Source organism: Gobio gobio, assembly GCF_949357685.1.
Source record: "Gobio gobio genome assembly, chromosome: 14".
Classification (NCBI taxonomy): Eukaryota; Metazoa; Chordata; class Actinopteri; order Cypriniformes; family Gobionidae; genus Gobio; species Gobio gobio.
In genome coordinates, this window is record NC_137107.1 from 49,307,133 (window position 1) to 49,331,685 (window position 24,553).

General features: G+C 41.4%; 3 protein-coding genes across 6 annotated transcripts in view; 1 reads left to right on the top strand and 2 right to left on the bottom strand.

Moving 5' to 3' along the window:
* The window catches only part of tcf4 (transcription factor 4), a 226,465-nt gene that overhangs the window by 146,088 nt on the left and 55,824 nt on the right, over positions 1-24,553 (bottom strand). The gene's annotated exons all lie outside the window — the stretch shown is intronic.
* LOC307136866 (uncharacterized protein) lies at positions 1,787-4,490 on the top strand. Its single transcript, XM_079834187.1, has 3 exons — positions 1,787-2,181; positions 2,316-2,609; positions 3,181-4,490. Exons 1-3 carry the CDS (start codon positions 1,965-1,967, stop codon positions 4,209-4,211), a joined length of 1,542 nt encoding a protein of 513 aa, XP_079690313.1. The 5' UTR covers positions 1,787-1,964; the 3' UTR covers positions 4,212-4,490.
* On the bottom strand, positions 4,497-7,516 carry LOC307136867 (uncharacterized protein). 2 transcript variants are annotated; one of them, XM_079834189.1, is made up of 6 exons: positions 7,147-7,516; positions 6,925-7,025; positions 6,494-6,620; positions 6,146-6,244; positions 5,135-5,318; positions 4,497-5,004 (listed from the first exon to the last, which is right to left on the bottom strand). In XM_079834189.1, exons 1-5 carry the CDS (start codon positions 7,483-7,485, stop codon positions 5,301-5,303), a joined length of 684 nt encoding a protein of 227 aa, XP_079690315.1. In that variant the 5' UTR covers positions 7,486-7,516; the 3' UTR covers positions 4,497-5,004; positions 5,135-5,300. The 2 variants fall into 2 exon arrangements, with proteins under 2 accessions (XP_079690315.1, XP_079690314.1); XM_079834188.1 differs by having other exon boundaries at positions 5,135-6,244.

A 24,553-nucleotide genomic window follows, 5' to 3' on the forward strand; every position in this document is an offset into this window, starting at 1 on the left:
CGACGCCATATGGCATCCGCGCAGGATCCTCCATACAGGAGACAAACCCGGAGAATGCATCACAATTAAGGTGTTTGGCTGCAGTCTCCGATCCCGCATCACTTCCTCTCAGAGCTCGTGTGTGTGTGTGTGTGTGTGTGTGTGTGTGTGTGTGTGTTACAGGCTTTACTATGGTAATAACTCTACATGATGCACAACTACACACAGATGACCCTAAACCCATAGTAAGCACATCAAGAATATATAATAAAGGGTTACACTTTAAGAGTATTTATGCACTTACTATGAAGAGTAACCTTGCTCTTTGTTTTTATTGTGAGTTTTCATTGTGATATTTGTTAACATTATACTTCTTTTGTGTTGATTTTGTCTTATTTTTAAATAGTTTTTATTCATTATTATTTCAGTTTAAGTGAAAATAAATGAAAATGAGAAATGTTTCTTGGCAACTAGAGCTGGAAAAAAATTTGTTAAAGTTTTTTTTCAATAGTTTATTTCATTTAAGTTAATATTTATTTTATTTTAAATATATTTTAGCTATAAAAGCTATTCAAGCTATATATATATATATATATATATATATATATATATATATATATATATATATATATATATATATATATATATATATATATATGTATATGTGTGTGTGTGTTGTATACACTCTAAAAAATGCTGGGTTAAAAATAACCCAAGTTGGGTTGAAAATGGACTAACCCAGCAATTGGGTTGTTTTAAGCAAACATTTAACCCAACCGCTGGGTTAAAACAGTAAATTTATTTTAATAATAGATATTGTGTGTGATATAAAAGTAATAAAAGTACATAATATATAATTATTTATTATTATTATTTATATATACTTTTTTATTATTTTGTATATATTTATAATTGTATTTTATAACTTCATAAATAATATATTTATTAAATTCTACTTTTGACAATTTATCATAAATAATAAATATATTAAAACCCAAATATATATATAATTTTATTTTATATATATATATATATATATATATATATATATATATATATATATATATATATATATATATATATATATATATATATATTTTATATTTTATTTTATATATAAATATAATTTTAATAATAAAAATGCATATTCATTTTTTTTATATATTTAAAATAATATATTTTCATTCAATAGAAATATTTTTTAATTATTTATTAAATTATTTAACTTTTTGTCTTTTACTTTTGACTTTTTTGTAATTTTCTTTTTTTACAATAAAAAAAATCTAGTCAACAAAAACTAAAAAAATGTATATTACCTGAAATAAAATGTTGAATCTTTCTTTTCTTTTACTTTTTAACTTTGAATTGTATTTTTAATGTTACTTTCTTTCAGTTAACATTTATTTAATTTCAAGTAATAATTTTTTTGTTTTTATTGTTTTTTTATAGTTGTACTTTTAGTTGATTATAATTAACCCTCAATCTCAACAAATGAAAGAAAATCTATAATTTTGCAGTGAAACGAGGGGTTTTTATGTGAGCAAAAAGGCCTAAAAACGTCTCCAAATGTACTGTAATCCATCAGGATGGCGTCTCTGGATGTGAGATCGGCCTGTCTTTCGCTCATCCTCTCACACTCGTCTGTTCATCCGCTCGTTTAATTGATAGTCCTGCACTTCTGCTGTTCCGTCAGGAAAACCAACATCACACAGAACGCATAATATCCATAAAACCACCGCCATCAAAATATGAATTAAAATGACAGATTCTGAACCTTCTAACTTCATCTCCTCTCCTGCAGTGTGACAGAATCCCAGCCAATCAGAACACATGTCACGTGTGTGTGGACCAATGAGAGTCCACTGTGGGCGGAGCTACACGGCACAATAGGTCGGTTTCACGTGACGTCACGCTGCTGCATCGCGAGAGCGCGAAATTCAGATGGAGGGCAGGAAGTGAAATCTGAGGATCTGCCGTCTGAAAAAATGCCAATGTTTTGTGTTGTTTACGGCTGCTCCAATCGTTCAAATCGAGAAAAAGAAATGGGTTTTTATAGAGTACCGAAGATGGTCACTCATAAAGGTGAGAAATGTAGAAAGCTCACTGAAACACGCCGTAAAAAGTGGATTTCTAACATACGTCTGCGGTCGGGAGGAGCTGAGTCTGTTAATGCCCGTGTCTGCAGCGTCCACTTCGTCGGAGGTATGTTAACGTAGCTAGCCAACGTGTTTTTGTGACTGTTTATATAACATTAGGTTGTCGTTAAATGCTCATTTACTTAGTAATGATTATTAAGTTACTGGTAGTCTAATGTGGACTTCATTGGGGCTTTTTAGGCTGCCCTAGCGCTTTGGGTGACGTTGAGTCGGTAGATTGGGCTCCGACTGTCAACCTAGGTTACCAAAAAACTAAACCCAAATCAGAGGCGTCTCTTAAACGAGAGCAGAGGATGAAGCTCAAGGAAGACCAACAAAGACGGTCGGAATGTGCAGAGGCTATGTTGGATCTCCAACAGACAGATGAGAGCCCGGATCTGACGCAGACAGCCGAAAGCTCCGACCCGAAGCAGACAGCTGACAACAACCCACAATCAGAGGGGATCACTGGCAATGGGACATTAAATGATCAAGGTAAATTATTGTACTAAGATTTTTAACCAGCATTATTATTCATTGTTATTAATAATTATTAATTGTTACAAATGTTGACCAGAAAACTTGTATGCTTTTAAAAACGTTGTAAAAAATATTACTTAAAGGGATACTCCACTCTAAAACGAAAATTGTCATCATTTACTCACCCTCATGTTGTTTCAAACCTGTATGAATTTCTTTCTTCTGGTGAACAGAAAGGAAGATATTTAGACGAATGTCAGTAACCAGACCGTTTTTGGTACCATTGACTTCCATAGTATATTTTTTTCCTACTATGGAAGTCAATGGTACCAAAAACGGTCTGGTTACTGACATTCGTCTAAATATCTTCCTTTCTGTTCACCAGAAGAAAGAAATTCATACAGGTTTGAAACATGAGGGTGAGTATATGATGACAGAATTTTCATTTTAGAGTGGAGTATCCCTTTAACAACAATTCACATAATTCATATAAACTAAAAATCACTCTGTATAATTGGACGAGAGAACAATTTACATAATTCATATTATGAATTAACTAATTATGCTCCTCACTGATATGTTGCAGGCTATGTAGATGCTGGATGCCAGACTGAGCTAACAATGGATGACATTGAGAAGATGGAGGATGTTCTGAGACAAAACACAACAGAGCTAGGAGATCTTCGAGCCAAAGCACTGGATACACAGTTCAACAAGGAGTCCTTTGAAAAAAACGAAGACAAGACAAGGTTCTACACGGGGCTCCCCAACTTCTTAGTTTTAATTCAGATTTTTGAGCTGTGCAAACTCTACATCAGCTGTGGTCCTATGTCTGTGCTGTCTAAATTTGAACAGTTCATTTTAGTTTTGATGAAGCTGAGACTAAATCTCCCGCTGAAAGATTTAGCTTTCAGGTTCAAGATCTCTCTGCCAACTGCTTCTAGAGTTTGGCATAAAGTAATTGACATACTTCATGCAAGGTTGGAATTTCAAATTGAGTGGCCAGAGCGACATGTTCTTCAAGCTACAATGCCAATGGGATTCAGACAGGCATTTGGATGTAAAGTTGCTGTGATAGTTGACTGTTTCGAAGTTTTTATTGAGAAGCCCTCTAATTTACTAGCCCAAGCACAAACGTGGTCAAACTACAAGCATCACCATACTGTAAAATTTCTGATTGGTGTTGCACCCCAAGGCTATGTCACTTACATATCTTGTGCCTGGGGAGGGAGAGTCAGCGATAAACAGATCACAATAGAGAGTGGCCTCCTAAAAAACCTGTTACCTGGAGATATTGTCCTAGCAGACCGTGGGTTCAATATTGGTGATAGTGTGGGATTTTACTGTGCTTCACTACAGATACCTGCATTTACCAAGGGGAGAAAACAGCTATCAGCGTATGAGGTGGCAGACACAAGAAAAATAGCGAATTTACGTATTCATGTTGAGAGAGTTATCGGTTTAGTCAGAAGAAAATATCAGATTCTGCAAAGCAGGGCTATGCCCATAGAGCACATGGCAACAAAGCAAGGTGAGGCACGAGCAATGATTGACAAGATTGGGGTTATTTGCTGTGTCTTGTCTAATCTTTCAGAGTCTATTGTCCCATTGGAGTAAGGAGGAGGGAGGGATAATAGTCAGTCCAGTACCTGAGCCCTGCTTCTTGGCTCTGATGATAAGTAAGAGGACAGGGAGTAGTAGTACCTGAGCCCCGACACGTATCAGTCTGTTAATTTGTTTTCAACAAGTGTAATATTTTTATCCACTTGTCCCAATTGTACTGGCTATATGTATTATATGTAATGAAATGGATTCTAATCTGTTATTGCACACCATGTTTCGTTATAACAATTGTTGAAAAATCTAATCTTGTAAATAAACCACCATGTATAATTCTGTTTTCTCAGTGGCATTTAATCTTTTCATTTAAATTATACAACAGCCAGAACTCACAAATACCACACTCATAATAACAAATATTCGTATACTCATAACGAATATTTTAATCAAAATGTAATATTGTCTCATACAACAGTATTGATATAACAGCAATAACACAGACCACTTTCAAGTGTACCTGGATCCTTTCATTACATTACACATGCGAGTTTGTAACTTGCTGCCCCAGTATTTCTGGAAGTATGCCATTTCTAAAAAAACACTCAATTTTAGGGATAACATCATCCCAAAGTTCTAGATCGGGCAAAATCCTTTCAACAAAAATGTCATTGTGGTTCCACACAACAAAATCACAGTACTCAGCGTCTACAATGTGAAGCTGTCCCTGAACTTGGTAGTAGTAGTCATGAGTCCGGTCCAGCATGACATTATCCCCATCATTGATGAGGCAGAAGCCCTTTTGCCCAGCACACAAGCGCAGATTGGCTTCATCTTGGTGAGAGTGTGGACACTAAAATCACAGAGAGAAGGACACGTGAACAATAGATTAACAAATATATATTTTTGCTCAGTTTAGGACTTGAGACACGACTCAGACTTGAGATTTAGGGACTTTACTACAACAGAGACTGTAATATTACCTTAATCTCGCAGATGCCAGTTCCGTGACAGTCACAAGTGACAATCCCATCAGGGGAGGACCCCATGTATGGCCACTTGGGGTTCAGCCAGAGACCACTGTCCATACAGGAGAAGCCTGCATGCTCCCGACCCATCAGCTTCTCATACACTCCTCTGGCTTGTGCTTCATGTTTGCATCCATAACTGTACAAAGTACACATGCAAAACATGAAAGGAAATTATTACTTAGTATTGGATATGTAGAGCCAGTTCAGTGATTTAAATGCCATTACCCTAACCCCTATACTTAGTTCTACTCCTGCGTAACCCTAGTCTTATAACCCTATAACTAATGTTGACCCTTCAGGGCTGTCCCTACCATACTCAATCCACTGCGCGATTTTCTCTTATCAGTTGCGCACCAAAGCAATGTGTTAGATACAGTAAGATACATTTACTTAATAGACAGCCTTCTTTTTTATCCAAATGATACCCTCTGTTGTCAGTGTTTCTTTTTCTGGACATAAACACTGTTTACACGCAGCCTTACCTCTGCCTTACCCTAATTCAAACCCTAAATACCTTGTAGCGGCTGTGGTGAACCTATATGCTTCTGGGTAGCATATGGCCTTGATCAAGCTCTTGGATGGTTGCTGGGGGTTGGTCTTAATAGCTTGTTTCAACTTGGAAGCAGTTATGCGTCCAGCTCTTTGCCTAAACCAAATCCTGCTTGCACTCTGACTTCGAGTTGCCCTCTCTACAGCCTGGACCTGGGACATGATGAGCTCTTCTAGCTGGAATACCTGGCATAGCTCTCCAAGCTCAATGGGGGGTAGCTGCAGAGTCCCTGGTGTTCTGTATTCAAGAACAGTTTTAGGAAGCATACTAGATTTGGGGATGAATTCTTTGTAGTACGGCTCCCTAGCCATCAGTGCTGCACTCCTTGGACAGTTTTTGCTTAAAGTCTCAAAAAAACTAGCATATGTTTCTGACCCTCTCTTCACTCTTGGGCATGAAAGTGATTTCCCAACCTGGTTTTCAGTTGTCCTGCCATCAATGGAACGGTCAAGCTTTTTTTTTTTGGCTTTAGCTGAGGAGAAGTCGATCAGAGCAACTGGAGCAGCAGGAATCTGAAAATAAGTTAACACAAAGAAGTTCATAAAGTCCATATTTCTGTGGTATAACATATCTATATGCAGTATAAATCTGTAATTTATCCTATGGCTGTGAGCAAAACAGGTAAGGCTATCATCCCAGGATTGAGATGCCAAACTGTGCAGCTAATGTGGGTCTTTGCTGTCTTAGCTTCTCTTTGTCCAACAGGGACAAAAAAACATTCTCTGTCCCACATTTGGTTTGCAGTGAACGTGTCCCCTTACCTTTTTTACATGTGATGGCATCAGCCACTTGCACTGCTCTGTTGTGCAGGATGCTGAATCTCGCATCTTTACCCCAACTTCAATAGAAAAAAGAACTGCTCCTACATGAGAACATGATTCTGATAGTCTGTGAATAGAATACAATATTATTATTATTTTTTGATGATGTGCAATATAGCCTAGAGTGTTCAAATCAGAGGCTAAAATCAGGCTAGAAAAAATGCATGTTATTTCCAAATTATGACAAAATTTGATGTAAAAACCATACTAACATTATATATATATACATTATAACATACTAACATTATAAGGGCACCCCAGGCCACATTATAAAAAAAATAAAAATCCAGTTCATGACCCCTTTAACGCTCTCTCCAGTATGCTAGCAGTGTGTGTGAGAGAGAATAATTAATAATTTCATAATTACTTACCCTGCCATGCAATTGCAATGAGCTGCAATGACTTCTCCATCCTCCTTCGCAATAATCCAGGTCTTCAGAGGTGTTTCACCTGATCTCTGAGAGTGGTTTACCTTGAAACATAAACGATTGTCAGTCTAACGTCGTCGTAAAGATGTGTTGCATGTTTGTTGACATTATAGCCGTTACTGCTAGCATCTTAACACATACAACAATATAAGAACAAACACTCACCCTGGCGAAGACCAAACGATGATCATCGTGGAGCCGTTTGCTACCGAGGTTGTGGACCCACCCGCTAACAAAAAAGTTGTACGCCTCCAGACTTTTATATGCCTTCATTTGCTGTCTGGTGTAGTATGAAGTCTGAAGGACGAGATAGTTGGTGATGTCAACAGCCTCCACTGTCGGCAAATCTTTAAGTTCGACCGAAAACTCACTCATCTTCATGAGGAACGGGTCACGTCCAACATATCTGTTCACTAATTCTTTGTATCTATTTCTTGAAACTGGTTCTAAATTCGTACAATACGGACTCTCCGCAACGGTTTCCTCCATAGACGTATTCGCCATATTTACTTCCTGCCCTCCATCTGAAATCGCCCCGCCTTCGCGCGTCATCATAATCACGTGACTGAAACCCAGCTATTGAGTATAAACAGAAACGCATTCATCACAGAACATGCTCTAAAGGGGATATTAAAACATAACTTCATAAATTAAATAATTAGCAGGTATTTGTTATTGTATTTAGCATAAATAATATAATTAATATAATATGATATAATTCATATGATATAATTAGTGCTGTCAAATCGATCGCATCCAAAATAAAAGTTTGTGTTTACATAATTCATAAATTCTAATAATAAAAATACATATTAAATGTTTTTAATATATTCAAAATAATATATTTTCATTCAATAGAAATTATTTTTAAATTATTTATTAAATTATTTAACTTTTTGTCTTTTAAAATTGTGAGATTCAGTCGACCCGTAAAAATTATAAAAATAATTAAAAAATAAATAAATAAATAAAATAAATGTAATATATTATAATATAATTCATATAATATAATATAATAAAACGTAAATAAATAATAAATAAATAAATTTAAATAAAATAATAAATAAAATAAATGTAATATATTATAATGTAATTAATATAATATAATATAACTAATATCATATAATATAATCAATATAATATAAATAATTAATAAATAATAAATAAATACATTTAAATAAAATACATTTAATATATTATAATATAATTAATATAATAAAATTTAAATAATAATAAATATATTTTATTGTTACAAAATGTTAACATTATGAAAATAGCAAATAATAATGCCAATAATAAGAGCTGAGAAAGCTTAAGATATTACAGCAAAGAGTACTTCATTAATAAATCATTTTGCTCTTGCTGAGAATGATGATATTAAAATAATATAATCTTTACCTTATATCATAACATAATAATAAATGAATAATATTAACCAATAATTTCACAGCTTAACACATTACGCATCCAATCAAACTCCAGAAAGGATGTGAATGAAAACAATACTGCTATATTTTACATAATAAAAGCCATTTTAGTATAATTTATTATTGTTAAAGTTTTAATAATGTTCTAGTTTTTTATTTCAGTTTTAGCTTTTTGTTTCCTTGGCATTTTTATATTTTATTTTACGTTATTTATTTTATACCTGCAATCTCACAAATGAAAGGCGCACTCAGGATGAGCTTGAGCGAAACTCTCCGCCATTTTGTTTAAGGTCCCAGAATGGAATCTCAGTTTCCCGCCTCTCCGTCGAGCACTTCCTGTGTGTCGTCCCTTCACCTGAGCGCCTCTGACCACACACACTAAATGAAACACCTCACAGGCTGATATAATTAAAGACGATGGGAAACGTGTATTAAACAAATCAAGGGCACTGAATATAATGAGCCTCACACCTCCGCTTTGCACCAGGGGGTAAAAACAGCCGCTGAACAGCTGGAGGAAGATAATGAGAGACGCGCAAATCAAGCCACTTCCTGTCTGACTGTGGCAGGACGCATCCGCCGGGTTCTCTGAGATGTTTAACAGGGTCTCAAGGTCGAAACACTTGATCACACGTCTGGACGTCCCGAAACGCCCTCGCTTTACCCCGGCGCGGGAGGAGGTCAGAGGTCGCGGCCTCCTCTTGTCCAGTGGGTTAATGTGACGGCAGAGGGTCATCGCTCAGAAGAGTCAATCCACAGAACAGCACACGCCGCCATCTTGGCTCAGAGCGGACGCACACACACACACAGAGCAAACCACACACTCCTCTACAGTCCAGAGAGATCACACACAACCTGCAAATGAGGAGCGCAACACACACACACACACACACACACACACACATTCAGATCTGCTTCATCACACTCAACACAATCTGTCTATATATCTTCTATCTATCTATCTATCTATCTATCTATCTATCTATCTATCCGTCCATCTGTCTATCCATAAGTCTATCAATCCATCCATCCATCATCAGTCTATCTATCAATCCATCCATCTATCATCAGTCTATCTATCTATCATCAGTCTATCTATCTATCATCAGTCTATCTATCTATCATCAGTCTATCTATCTATCATCAGTCTATCTATCTATCCATCCATCCATCCATCCGTCCATCTGTCTATCCATCAGTCTATCTATCCATCCATCCATCCATCTATCATCAGTCTATCAATCAATCCATCCATCCATCCATCTATCATCCGTCTATCCATCAGTCTATCTATCACCTGTCTATCTATCAATCTGTCCATCTGTCTATCTATCAATCCATCCATCAGTCTATCTATCAATCCATCCATCTATCATCAGTCTATCTTTCAATCCATCCATCCATCCATCCATCCATCCATCCATCTATCATCAGTCTATCTATCAATATATCCATCCATCTATCATCAGTCTATCTTTCAATCCATCCATCCATCCATCCATCCATCCATCCATCCATCCATCTATCATCAGTCTATCTATCAATATATCCATCCATCTATCATCAGTCTATCAATCAATCCATCAGTCTATCTATCAATCCATCCATCCATCTATCATCAGTCTATCTATCAATCCATCCATCCATCCATCCATCCATCCATCCATCTATCATCAGTCTATCTATCTATCAATCCATCCATCTATCATCAGTCTATCTATCAATCCATCCATCCATCCATCTATCATCAGTCTATCTATCAATCCATCCATCTATCATCAGTCTATCTATCAATCCATCCATCCATCCATCTATCATCCATCTATCATCAGTCTATCATCAGTCTATCTATCATCAGTCTATCTATCAATCTATCAATCAATCCATCCATCCATCCATCCATCCATCTATCATCCATCTATCCATCAGTCTATCTATCATCAATCTATCTATCAATCCGTCCATCTGTCTATCCATCAGTCTATCTATCCATCCATCCATCATCAGTCTATCTATCAATCTATCAATCCATCCATCCATCCATCCATCCATCCATCCATCCATCCATCCATCCATCCATCCATCCATCTATCATCCATCTATCCATCAGTCTATCTATCATCAATCTATCTATCAATCCGTCCATCTGTCTATCCATCAGTCTATCTATCCATCCATCCATCATCAGTCTATCTATCAATCCATCCATCTATCATCAGTCTATCTATCAATCCATCCATCCATCCATCCATCCATCCATCCATCTATCATCAGTCTATCTATCAATCCATCCATCCATCCATCCATCCATCCATCCATCCATCCATCTATCATCAGTCTATCTATCAATCCATCCATCCATCCATCCATCCATCCATCCATCTATCATCAGTCTATCTATCAATCAATCCATCCATCCATCCATCCATCCATCCATCCATCCATCCATCCATCTATCATCCGTCTATCTATCAATCCATCCATCCATCCATCCATCCATCCATCTATCATCCATCTATCCATCAGTCTATCTATCATCAGTCTATCTATCAATCTATCAATCCATCCATCCATCCATCCATCCGGCTCAGATTTGCCAAGATGAGAAATCTCTCAATACGTTTTAAAACATTTCTCATCAAACGATTTGAGAAGTAAAAGAGATAAATCTGAGAAATCAAAATAAATCACACCTGAGCTATGAAGAGTGCTCGCATTAACACACACTCCAGATTCCAGCGCTCACATTAACACACACTCCAGATTCCAGGGCTCGCATTAACACACACTCCAGATTCCAGCGCTCACATTAACACACACTCCAGATTCCTGCGCTCGCATTAACACACACTCCAGATTCCAGCGCTCACATTAACACACACTCCAGATTCCAGCGCTCACATTAACACACACTCCAGATTCCAGCGCTCGCATTAACACAAACTCCAGATTCCAGCGCTCACATTAACACACACTCCAGATTCCAGCGCTCGCATTAACACAAACTCCAGATTCCAGCGCTCACATTAACACACACTCCAAATTCCAGCGCTCGCATTAACACACACTGCAGATTCCAGTGCTCACATGAACACACACTCCAGATTCCAGTGCTCGCATTAACACACACTCCAGATTCCAGTGCTCGCATTAACACACACTCCAGATTCCAGGGCTCGCATTAACACACACTCCAGATTCCAGTGCTCACATTAACACACACTCCAGATTCCAGCGCTCGCATTAACACACACTGCAGATTCCAGTGCTCACATGAACACACACTCCAGATTCCAGGGCTCGCATTAACACACACTGCAGATTCCAGTGCTCGCATTAACACACACTCCAGATTCCAGGGCTCGCATTAACACACACTCCAGATTCCAGGGCTCGCATTAACACACACTGCAGATTCCAGTGCTCGCATTAACACACACTCCAGATTCCAGGGCTCGCATTAACACACACTCCAGATTCCAGGGCTCGCATTAACACACACTGCAGATTCCAGTGCTCACATGAACACACACTCCAGATTCCAGGGCTCGCATTAACACACACTGCAGATTCCAGTGCTCGCATTAACACACACTCCAGATTCCAGGGCTCGCATTAACACACACTCCAGATTCCAGTGCTCGCATTAACACACACTCCAGATTCCAGTGCTCGCATTAACACACACTCCAGATTCCAGGGCTCGCATTAACACACACTCCAGATTCCAGTGCTCACATTAACACACACTCCAGATTCCAGCGCTCGCATTAACACACACTGCAGATTCCAGTGCTCACATGAACACACACTCCAGATTCCAGCGCTCGCATTAACACACACTGCAGATTCCAGTGCTCACATGAACACACACTCCAGATTCCAGGGCTCGCATTAACACACACTCCAGATTCCCGCGCTCACATTAACACACACTCCAGGTTCCAGCGCTCACATTAACACACCCTCCAGATTCCAGTGCTCACATTAACACACACTCCAGGTTCCAGTGCTCACATTAACACACACTCCAGATTCCAGCGCTCACATTAACACACACTCCAGATTCCAGCGCTCGCATTAACACACACTGCAGATTCCAGTGCTCACATGAACACACACTCCAGATTCCAGTGCTCACATTAACACACACTCCAGATTCCAGCGCTCACATTAACACACACTCCAGATTCCAGCGCTCACATTAACACACACTCCAGATTCCAGCGCTCACATTAACACATCCTCCAGATTCCAGGGCTCGCATTAACACATACTCCAGATTCCAGCGCTCACATTAACACACACTCCAGATTCCTGCGCTCACATTAACACACACTCCAGGTTCCAGTGCTCACATTAACACAAACTACAGGTTCCAGCGCTCACATTAACACACACTCCAGATTCCAGCGCTCGCATTAACACACACTGCAGATTCCAGTGCTCACATGAACACACACTCCAGATTCCAGCGCTCACATTAACACACCCTCCAGATTCCAGCGCTCACATTAACACACACTCCAGATTCCAGCGCTCACATTAACACACCCTCCAGATTCCAGCGCTCACATTAACACACCCTCCAGATTCCAGTGCTCACATGAACACACACTCCAGATTCCAGTGCTCACATTAACACACCCTCCAGATTCCAGCGCTCACATTAACACACACTCCAGATTCCTGCGCTCACATTAACACACACTCCAGGTTCCAGTGCTCACATTAACACAAACTCCAGGTTCCAGCACTCGCATTACCACACACTCCAGATTCCAGTGCTCACATTAACACACACTCCAGATTCCAGCGCTCGCATTACCACACACTCCAGATTCCAGTGCTCACATTAACACACACTCCAGATTCCAGTGCTCACATTAACACACACTCCAGATTCCAGCGCTCACATTAACACACACTGCAGATTCCAGCGCTCGCATTAACACACACTCCAGATTCCAGCGCTTGCATTAACACACACTCCAGATTCCAGATTCCAGCACTCGCATTAACACACACTCCAGATTCCAGTTTCCAGCGCTCGCATTAACACACACTCCAGATTCCAGCACTCACATGAACACACACTGCAGATTCCAGTGCTCATATTAACACACACTCCAGATTCCAGCGCTCGCATTACCACACACTCCAGATTCCAGATTCCAGTGCTCGTATTAACACACACTGCAGATTCCAGTGCTCACATTAACACACACTGCAGATTCCAGCGCTCTTATTAACACACACTCCAGATTCCAGCGCTCGCATTAACACACACTCCAGATTCCAGCACTCACATGAACACACACTGCAGATTCCAGTGCTCACATTAACACACACTCCAGATTCCAGCGCTCACATGAACACACACTCCAGATTCCAGTGCTCGCATTAACACACACTCCAGATTCCAGTGTTCACATTAACACACACTCCAGATTCCAGGGCTCGCACACTCCAGATTCCAGGGCTCGCATTAACACACACTCCAGATTCCAGTGCTCACATTAACACACACTCCAGATTCCAGTGCTCACATTAACACACACTCCAGATTCCAGCGCTCGCATTAACACACACTGCAGATTCCAGTGCTCACATGAACACACACTCCAGATTCCAGGGCTCGCATTAACACACACTCCAGATTCCAGTGCTCACATTAACACACACTCCAGATTCCAGCGCTCACATTAACACACACTCCAGATTCCAGCGCTCACATTAACATACACTCCAGATTCCAGCGCTCACATTAACACACACTCCAGATTCCAGTGCTCACATTAACACACACTCCAGATTCCAGTGCTCACATTAACACACACTCCAGATTCCAGCGCTCACATTAACACACACTCCAGATTCCAGCGCTCACATTAACACACACTCCAGATTCCAGTGCTCACATTAACACACACTCCAGATTCCAGCGCTCACATTAACACACACTCCAGATTCCAGCGCTCACATTAACATACACTCCAGATTCCAGCGCTCACATTAACACACACTCCAGATTCCAGTGCTCACATTAACACACACTCCAGATTCCAGGGCTCGCATTAACACACACTCCAGATTCCAGTGCTCACATTAACACACACTCCAGATTCCAGCGCTCACATTAACACACACTCCAGATTCCAGCGCTCACATTAACATACACTCCAGATTCCAGCGCTCGCATTAACACACACTCCAGATTCCAGTGCTCACATTAACACACACTCCAGATTCCAGCGCTCACATTAACACACACTCCAGATTCCAGCGCTCACATTAACACACACTCCAGATTCCAGCGCTCACATTAACACACACTCCAGATTCCAGCGCTCACATTAACACACACTCCAGATTCCTGCGCTCACATTAACACAAACTCCAGGTTCCAGCGCTCGCATTAACACACACTCCAGATTCCAGTGCTCGCATTACCACACACTCCAGAAACCAGTGCTCACATTAACACACACTCCAGTTTCCAGCGCTCGCATTAACACACACTGCAGATTCCAGTGCTCACATTAACACACACTCCAGATTCCAGCGCTCGCATTACCACACACTCCAGATTCCAGTGCTCACATTAACACACACTCCAGATTCCAGAGCTCGCATTAACACACACTGCAGATTCCAGCGCTCGCATTAACACACACATCAGATTCCAGCGCTCGCATTAACACACACTCCAGATTCCAGATTCCAGCGCTCGCATTAACACACACTCCAGATTCCAGTGCTCACATTAACACACACTCCAGATTCCAGCGCTCGCATTACCACACACTCCAGATTCCAGTGCTCACATTAACACACACTCCAGATTCCAGCGCTCGCATTACCACACACTCCAGATTCCAGTGCTCACATTAACACACACTCCAGATTCCAGCGCTCGCATTACCACACACTCCAGATTCCTACGCTCGCATTAACACACACTCCAGATTCCAGTGCTCACATTAACACACACTCCAGATTCCAGCGCACACATTAACACACACTGCAGATTCCAGTGCTCGCATTAACACACACTCCAGATTCCAGCGCTCGCATTACCACACACTCCAGATTCCAGCGCTCGCATTACCACACACTCCAGATTCCAGTGCTCACATTAACACACACTCCAGATTCCAGCGCACACATTAACACACACTGCAGATTCCAGTGCTCGCATTACCACACACTCCAGATTCCAGCGCACACATTAACACACACTGCAGATTCCAGTGCTCACATTAACACACACTGCAGATTCCAGTGCTCACATTAACACACACTGCAGATTCCAGCGCACACATTAACACACACGGCAGATTCCAGCGCTCACATTAACACACACTCCAGATTCCAGCGCTCGCATTACCACACACTGCAGATTCCAGTGCACACATTAACACACACTCCAGATTCCAGTGCTCACATTAACACACACTGCAGATTCCAGTGCTCACATTAACACACACTGCAGATTCCAGCGCACACATTAACACACACGGCAGATTCCAGCGCTCACATTAACACACACTCCAGATTCCAGCGCTCGCATTACCACACACTGCAGATTCCAGTGCACACATTAACACACACGGCAGATTCCAGCGCTCGCATTACCACACACTCCATATTCCAGCGCTCGCATTAACACACACTCCAGATTCCAGCGCTCGCATTACCACACACTCCAGATTCCAGCGCACACATTACCACACACTCCAGATTCCAGTGCTCACATTAACACACACTGCAGATTCCAGTGCTCGCATTAACACACACTCCAGATTCCAGTGCTCGCATTAACACACACTCCAGATTCCAGTGCTTGCATTAACACACACTGCAGATTCCAGTGCTCATATTAACACACACTCCAGATTCCAGTGCTCTTATTAACACACACTCCAGATTCCAGTGCTCGCATTAACACACACTCCAGATTCCAGTGTTCGCATTAACACAAACTCCAGATTCCAGCGCTCGCATTAACACAAACTCCAGATTCCAGCACTCGCATTAACACACACTCCAGATTCCAGTGCTCTTATTAACACACACTCCAGATTCCAGTGCTCGCATTAACACACACTCCAGATTCCAGCGCTCACATGAACACAGACTCCAGATTCCAGCGCTCGCATTAACACAAACTCCAGATTCCAGTGCTCACATTAACACACACTCCAGATTCCAGTGCTCTTATTAACACACACTCCAGATTCCAGTGCTCGCATTAACACACACTCCAGATTCCAGCGCTCACATGAACACAAACTCCAGATTCCAGCGCTCACATTAACACACACTCCAGATTCCAGTGCTCTTATTAACACACACTCCAGATTCCAGTGCTCGCATTAACACACACTCCAGATTCCAGCGCTCACATGAACACAAACTCCAGATTCCAGTGCTCACATTAACACACACTCCAGATTCCAGTGCTCTTATTAACACACACTCCAGATTCCAGTGCTCGCATTAACACACACTCCAGATTCCAGCGCTCACATGAACACAAACTCCAGATTCCAGTGCTCGCATTAACACACACTCCAGATTCCAGCGCTCACATGAACACAAACTCCAGATTCCAGCGCTCACATTAACACACACTCCAGATTCCAGTGCTCTTATTAACACACACTCCAGATTCCAGTGCTCGCATTAACACACACTCCAGATTCCAGCGCTCACATGAACACAAACTCCAGATTCCAGTGCTCACATTAACACACACTCCAGATTCCAGTGCTCTTATTAACACACACTCCAGATTCCAGTGCTCGCATTAACACACACTCCAGATTCCAGCGCTCACATGAACACAAACTCCAGATTCCAGTGCTCGCATTAACACACACTCCAGATTCCAGCGCTCACATGAACACAAACTCCAGATTCCAGCGCTCACATTAACACACACTCCAGATTCCAGTGCTCTTATTAACACACACTCCAGATTCCAGTGCTCGCATTAACACACACTCCAGATTCCAGCGCTCACATTAACACACACTCCAGATTCCGGCGCTCACATTAACACACACTCCAGATTCCAGCGCACATAAATACAAGATCAGTGTCCAGATCAGGGTCATGAGTCTCTATCAGGATTCGCGTGACATCTGAGTGATGAATGACACACACCATCCTTCACACACTGATCAGAATAAATAACAAACATAAGCAAAACTATTAAATATACACAAGGCCTGATTTTTTTAAATGAAGTAAAATTACAAATATAGTAATTACTGCTGCAATATTATTATTATTATTAAAATAATGATAACATAATTTAATTGTGTTTATGATATGAAGACATCTGACACTATTTTTAAAATATTAATTGTATGTAATATATATATAAATGTTATTTTTTATTTATAATATTTTTGTTTAAATATTTAAAATGTATTTGATTTAGCTAATAATGTATTTTGATATGCATTTTAATTTGCTAATAATATTTACATTAAACATGTATTTCTTAATAACTAACATTGTTATTCGCAAATACTACTTAAATATGCATTTATTAAAATTACTATTATTATTTTTCTAACAATATCTCATATGTACTAATAATATTATATATTTATAATATTTAAACATTTATTTATATTGTAAGAGAAGTAAAATTTCTTAAACACAGATACAGTATGCAAACGGCTCGTGTTCTTCAGCGCAAAAAAAATACACAATTACTAAAAACAGTGAGTTGATGTGTGTTGCGTGAGGATTTAGTGTGTGAGTGTGTGTGTGTGATGCCAGGCATGGGAGATGTTGTGTGGCATCTGTGCCAGTTTGGCCGTGGCAGACGTTACACACAGAACAAAAGAGCTCGGGATCGGCCCGTTTCACTGCAACCGGACCGTTTTATATCACGTACAAAATGATATATCTGTGTATAAAAAATATAGTGTTGCCTTATCAAGATGGATTTGTGCAAAATGGAGCAAACCCAGAAGAAAGAGAGCGCGCTGAGCTCAGAGAGGGAATAAACTTTGTGCGTTTTTTATCTGTGTTTGTTCACGGCCAACATCGCCATCGCCGGCGTGCAAATGCTTATTTTCTTCTTTTGTCATTCAAATGAAGCACTAAATTAAATACAGACACATAAACACTCGAGTGGCTTAAGAACCCCGAGCGCCAGGACTGCAGATTTGAGCTCAAACAAATCCGCCACTGTCCCAAACCCCACGCCGTCCAAAACCCGCCGGTCCGAAAGAGAGAGAGAGAGAGAGAGAGAGCACAGGTGAAGGTCTCTGAATGTCTCTCTGCGGGTTAACTCGTGTCCTGCAGGATTTTCCGTGACTCTTTCTTTCAGGAGCGGGATAAGATCCTGACACAGCGCGTCTCTTTTTTCTTTTTCGCCGGCAGGATTAGTGGAAACACTCCCCTCACGGCGGGATGCAAATAACCTTTCACTTCAAAAAGCGCACGGAGAGGCTAACTTTTTTCCTCGTCTGTCACCTCGGAGCGCACGCCGGCTTTGGGACGCGCGGAAGCCGGATGAATGGAAAATGCCGACACTACTGCACTTGAATTTCCCACAATTCCATTGTGCAGAAAGCACCGATTCGACACATTCGGATTGTTCTCAAGTGCTGCGCGCGTCAAAACTTGTGGCACATATGTTGCAAGGAATTTAAATATAATGCACAAATAAAAACATGAATATTTTTAGCATCGCAGCAGATTTGACCGCTTTAAAAGAGGCACCAAAAAAAACAAAACATAGATATTCTGAATTTTGTGGATTAAAACACACAGGAAGAATTGCAGGTCAAGAGCATTGCGGGAAAAACGTAATTGTGGGAAAAATGATTTAACCTGAAAAGCAAAGAAAGAAAAAATGTGTTCCTCTCGAACGGATCTTGAAGGAGCCGGAGGACGCGGATACACACGTCAGCCTGTCGGGATTAACACACACACACACACACACACACGCGGAGAGCTTCCCCCGTCGGGATCTTTTCATTTACCGCGTATTGTTTCATCTTTTACTCGTTTGCGCTGCTTTTCTGCGCTTCTAATGCACGGGATTAAAAGAGAACAAGTGACAAATTCAGGTCACGACCCTCCTGAAGGAAACCAACCAGTGTGTGTGTGTGTGTGTGTGTGTGTGTGTGTGATGCTCATTTCTGCAGTGTGCAGTTTTGCACGCATATAGACAAAGCGTGATCTGAGTCTCATCAAATAACACTCACAGCTCTCATTGTGAGATAATATTAAATCTATTATTATGAATATTGTATCCCTCAATGTAATGCACTCAGTAAACAAATAAAACACAATTATTTAGCTGTATAAAAACAAGTATAATAATTAATATAATAAGAAAATATAAATACAAATATAAAAATGTACATATAAATTGCTGGTTTAACTTAAAAAAGTACATTGAGTTGATTGAAATTAAAATTTTGAGTTTTGGGTGTGTACTCAAAATAGTGTGTTATCTGAACCACATTAATGATTTAAGTTGATTTGACGAAAGATAAAAAGCTGTGATGACTCATGTTTTGCAGTGCATTTATATTGTATAAAATGATATAAAAATAAAGGTGACCTGGCTATATATATATATATATATATATATTAGGGCTGTCAAAAGATTAATCGCGATTAATCGCATCCAAAATAAAAGTTTGTGTTTACATAATATATGTGTGTGTACTCTGTTAATTATTATTCATATATAAATACACAAACAAGCATGTATATATTTAAGAAAAAAATATTATTTTATATATAAAACATTTATATTTATATATATTATAGATGAAATAAATGTATATACATGCAAATATTTCTTAAATATATACATGAATGTGTGTGTATTTATATATGAATAATAATTAACAGAGTACACACACATATATTATGTAAACACAAACTTTTATTTTGGATGCGATTAATCGCGATTAATCTTTTGACAGCCCTAATTAATATAATAAGCCAGCTCTAAAGGAGAACCTCCGCTATTTTACATCAGTAGTATTTAAAACAATATGTAGCAAACCCTAATGCTTAATACAAATATTTGAGGTGTTTTCTAATAACTGCATATCTGTATTAAACATTAAACATGCTACTTTGGATAAACACAGTGTTCTGATGCATTGTGGGTTCTCCTTTAACAGTGGTTTTCCATCATTTCTTCCGTGTTTAACTCAAGGACACACAATCGCACGGCATTATGCGCGTCTACAGCAGCAGTCAAACACCCCAGCGACACACACACACACACACACACTTGTCTTTTCAGCATGCAGCGTAACGGAGCGCAGCCGCGATTCGGCTCAGCGGATGGACGGACAGGTGCGTCTAAGGATTCCCAAACGCACGGCGAGATTCCCAGCAGCATTCCCCGCGTCTCCCTCTCTCTTTAAACACACATCAGGCCGGATCGCGGGAATCCGGCCTGCGAGGGGTTAAGCGCTCGGTGCCAGCGTCTCATTTGCATACGGGTGCTTTCAGTGTTTTTTTCGCCCCCTGAAAAGTTGGCAGCACTCCTCGTTTTCCATAATGCCAGCATTTGGGAATTGTGCGTGGAATGAAGCCGATCCAATCTCCTGCCTGCGACATGCATTTTCATTAATTACAGCCTTGTCAGCAAAAGCATTATCGAAGCTGAATATGAAAATGCTAATGAGCGCTCATTTACATATTTTTCTTTGTCGGAATGTCATTAATTATTACGTTTTATGATGATGAATGCAGCTGTCGATGTTCTCCGAAGCATAATTAGCTATCAGAATGCACAGATATGATCGGAGCAGAGTCCGAGGAACTTGCCATCCCGGGAAAGTTTCCTCGTCCCGATCCCGGGTTGACGTCGTCAAAAAAAAAAAAAAAAAAGCAGCTTAATTAATGCAGTCCTTAATTACTACAGCATGATGTCAGCGACTTTAATTAAGAATTGGCTTGGTTACAGAAACTCCTGGCTGTAATAAAAGTCATTATGGAGCCGAGCTCCAAAACCCTTCAGTTAGATGTGCACTGCTCATTAACACACACACACACACACACACACACGCAACTCGTCTCCAAGGATACGGTTTAAAATCTCATCCCACTTTCCACTTTTTTTAATAATAACCCAACCTCTGTGCTTTTGCACTTTTCTTCTTTCCGGTCGGGGAAAACGACAGAATCCAGTTCATGTGGCTCAGCCGCTGGGATCAGTGTTTATCAGTAAAAAAGAAAAACAAGGCGCGGCAGATGGGGCTATTACACATGACCAAACCGATCCATCAGGACTGAAGGGCCCAGGTGCAGCCCAGCCGCGCAACAACGCGTCATTTCACAGTCTGTCACACACACACACACACACACACTCACGGTCCTACATGAGCGACCCGGCGCTGCTCCCGCGAGGGCTCATCTGCACACGCATGCACACACACACACACACACACACACATGCGTGGTCCTACATGAACGGCCTGGCCTGCTCCCGCGAGGGCTCATCTGTAGTTCCTGCCTGACTGAGCTTGACCTGATGTCTTCATCAAACACACACACACACACACACTATGGTAATCACACCATCACTGTACTATGGTACTTTTTGTGCTTTCAGTGTTTCTGAACTCCCTGTTTTCTTCCGGGAACGAACACAAATATTCCTCATTTAAATAATGAATATGCAGAATAAAGGGGCGGGGCCTGGTTGAGTTAGATAGTCGTGTGTTGAGACTGGCGGTCTATGGTAAGGGGGCGGGACATTCCCGGGGCTGACCAATCAGAGCACAGAGGGAGGGGCTTCTTAGAGAGAGGAAGTAAACAGAGCGTTACTGACAGACTGGGAGGAGAGGAGCCGCAACAATGGAGAATATGAGGGAGTAATCAACATTCAAGCAGGAAAAGCTGCTCTAGTAGAGCTAGAACACACAATCAACAGTTTTAAGAAAACTGAGAATCTTAAATTAAATTTGGACTATAAAAAAACACTCCCTGCACCCATTTTGAGATCATTAACATAATATTAATAGTCTGTCTTTCTCTCTGATTAGCAAGAAGGCGTGTCCTAAAGCAGTGGACCAATCAGACGCTTTCTTCCAGGAATATCAGGATGCTTCCGGAATTCCTGTGCATCAATGAGCCTCGGCCGCCCATGACCCTGTGTCCGGTTCTCCACTGGTCCTTCATGACCCTGTGGCCGGTTCTCCACTGGTCCTCCATGACCCTGTGGCCGGTTCTCCACTGGTCCTTCATGACCCTGTGGCCGGTTCTCCACTGGTCCTTCATGACCCTGTGGCCGGTTCTCCACTGGTCCTTCATGACCCTGTGGCCGGTTCTCCACTGGTCCTCCATGACCCTGTGGCCGGTTCTCCACTGGTCCTTCATGACCCTGTGGCCGGTTCTCCACTGGTCCTCCATGACCCTGTGGCCGGTTCTCCACTGGTCCTTCATGACCCTGTGGCCGGTTCTCCACTGGTCCTTCATGACCCTGTGGCCGGTTCTCCACTGGTCCTTCATGACCCTGTGGCCGGTTCTCCACTGGTCCTCCATGACCCTGTGGCCGGTTCTCCACTGGTTCTTCATGACCCTGTGGCCGGTTCTCCACTGGTTCTTCATGACCCTGTGGCCGGTTCTCCACTGGTCCTCCATGACCCTGTGGCCGGTTCTCCACTGGTCCTCCATGACCCTGTGGCCGGTTCTCCACTGGTTCTTCATGACCCTGTGGCCGGTTCTCCACTGGTCCTCCATGACCCTGTGGCCGGTTCTCCACTGGTCCTCCATGACCCTGTGGCCAGTTCTCCACTGGTCCTTCATGACCCTGTGGCCGGTTCTCCACTGGTTCTTCATGACCCTGTGGCCGGTTCTCCACTGGTCCTCCATGACCCTGTGGCCGGTTCTCCACTGGTCCTCCATGACCCTGTGGCCGGTTCTCCACTGGTTCTTCATGACCCTGTGGCCGGTTCTCCACTGGTCCTCCATGACCCTGTGGCCGGTTCTCCACTGGTCCTTCATGACCCTGTGGCCGGTTCTCCACTGTTCCTTCATGACCCTGTGGCCGGTTCTCCACTGGTCCTTCATGACCCTGTGGCCGGTTCTCCACTGGTCCTTCATGACCCTGTGTCCGGTTCTCCACTGGTCCTTCATGACCCTGTGGCCGGTTCTCCACTGGTCCTTCATGACCCTGTGGCCGGTTCTCCACTGGTCCTTCATGACCCTGTGGCCGGTTCTCCACTGGTCCTTCATGACCCTGTGGCCGGTTCTCCACTGGTCCTTCCTTGGAGCACTTTTGATAGAGACTGACCACTGCAGACCGGGAACACCCCACAAGAGCTGCAGTTTTGGAGATGCTCTGACCCAGTCATCTAGCCGTCACAATCTGGCCCAAACTCACTCAAATCTTTACGCATGCCTATTTTTCCTGCTTCTAACACATCAACTCTGAGGACAAAATGTTCACTTGCTGCCTAATATATCCCACCCACTAACAGGAGATGAAGAGATCGTCAGTGTTAAATAACATAATGTTATGCCTGATGGATCCATTGTGGAAATTTTTTATCAATTTGGCTACTTGGTCAAAATGAAGCATTCTTGAAATTAAAATAAATAAATATTATGTTTTTTTTATCACTATTTATTCCTGAGAGACAAAAATAATTAAAACAATTTAAAGAAAAACGCTAAAGCTAAAGACAGATGCATAACTTTTGGCACTCCATGATCCAGGCATGGATGAGTGGATGCGGGATGAGTTCAGTGTGTGTGTGTGTGTGTGTGTGTGTGTGTGTGTGTGTGTGTGTGTGTGTGTGTGTGTGTGTGTGTGTGTGTGTGTGTTCGTGACGTCTGCTGGGACGGATCTCTTTAGATTTGAGCGTATGGTCAATTTACACCTCAGTGTCCCAGAAGATTCCCTCAGCGGGAGAGACGGATCCACCGCAGATCATCAGCACACTGACAGATCGACCTCAAACACCACAGTCTCTCTCTCTCTCTCTCTCTCTCTCTCTCTCTCTCTCTCTCTCTCTCTCTCTCTCTCTCTCTCAAATTCAAATTCAAATTCAAAATTGCTTTATTGGCATGAATGTAAATTGTACAATATTGCCAAAGCTAGGAATATATGAACATAAATAATAATACATATATGAACA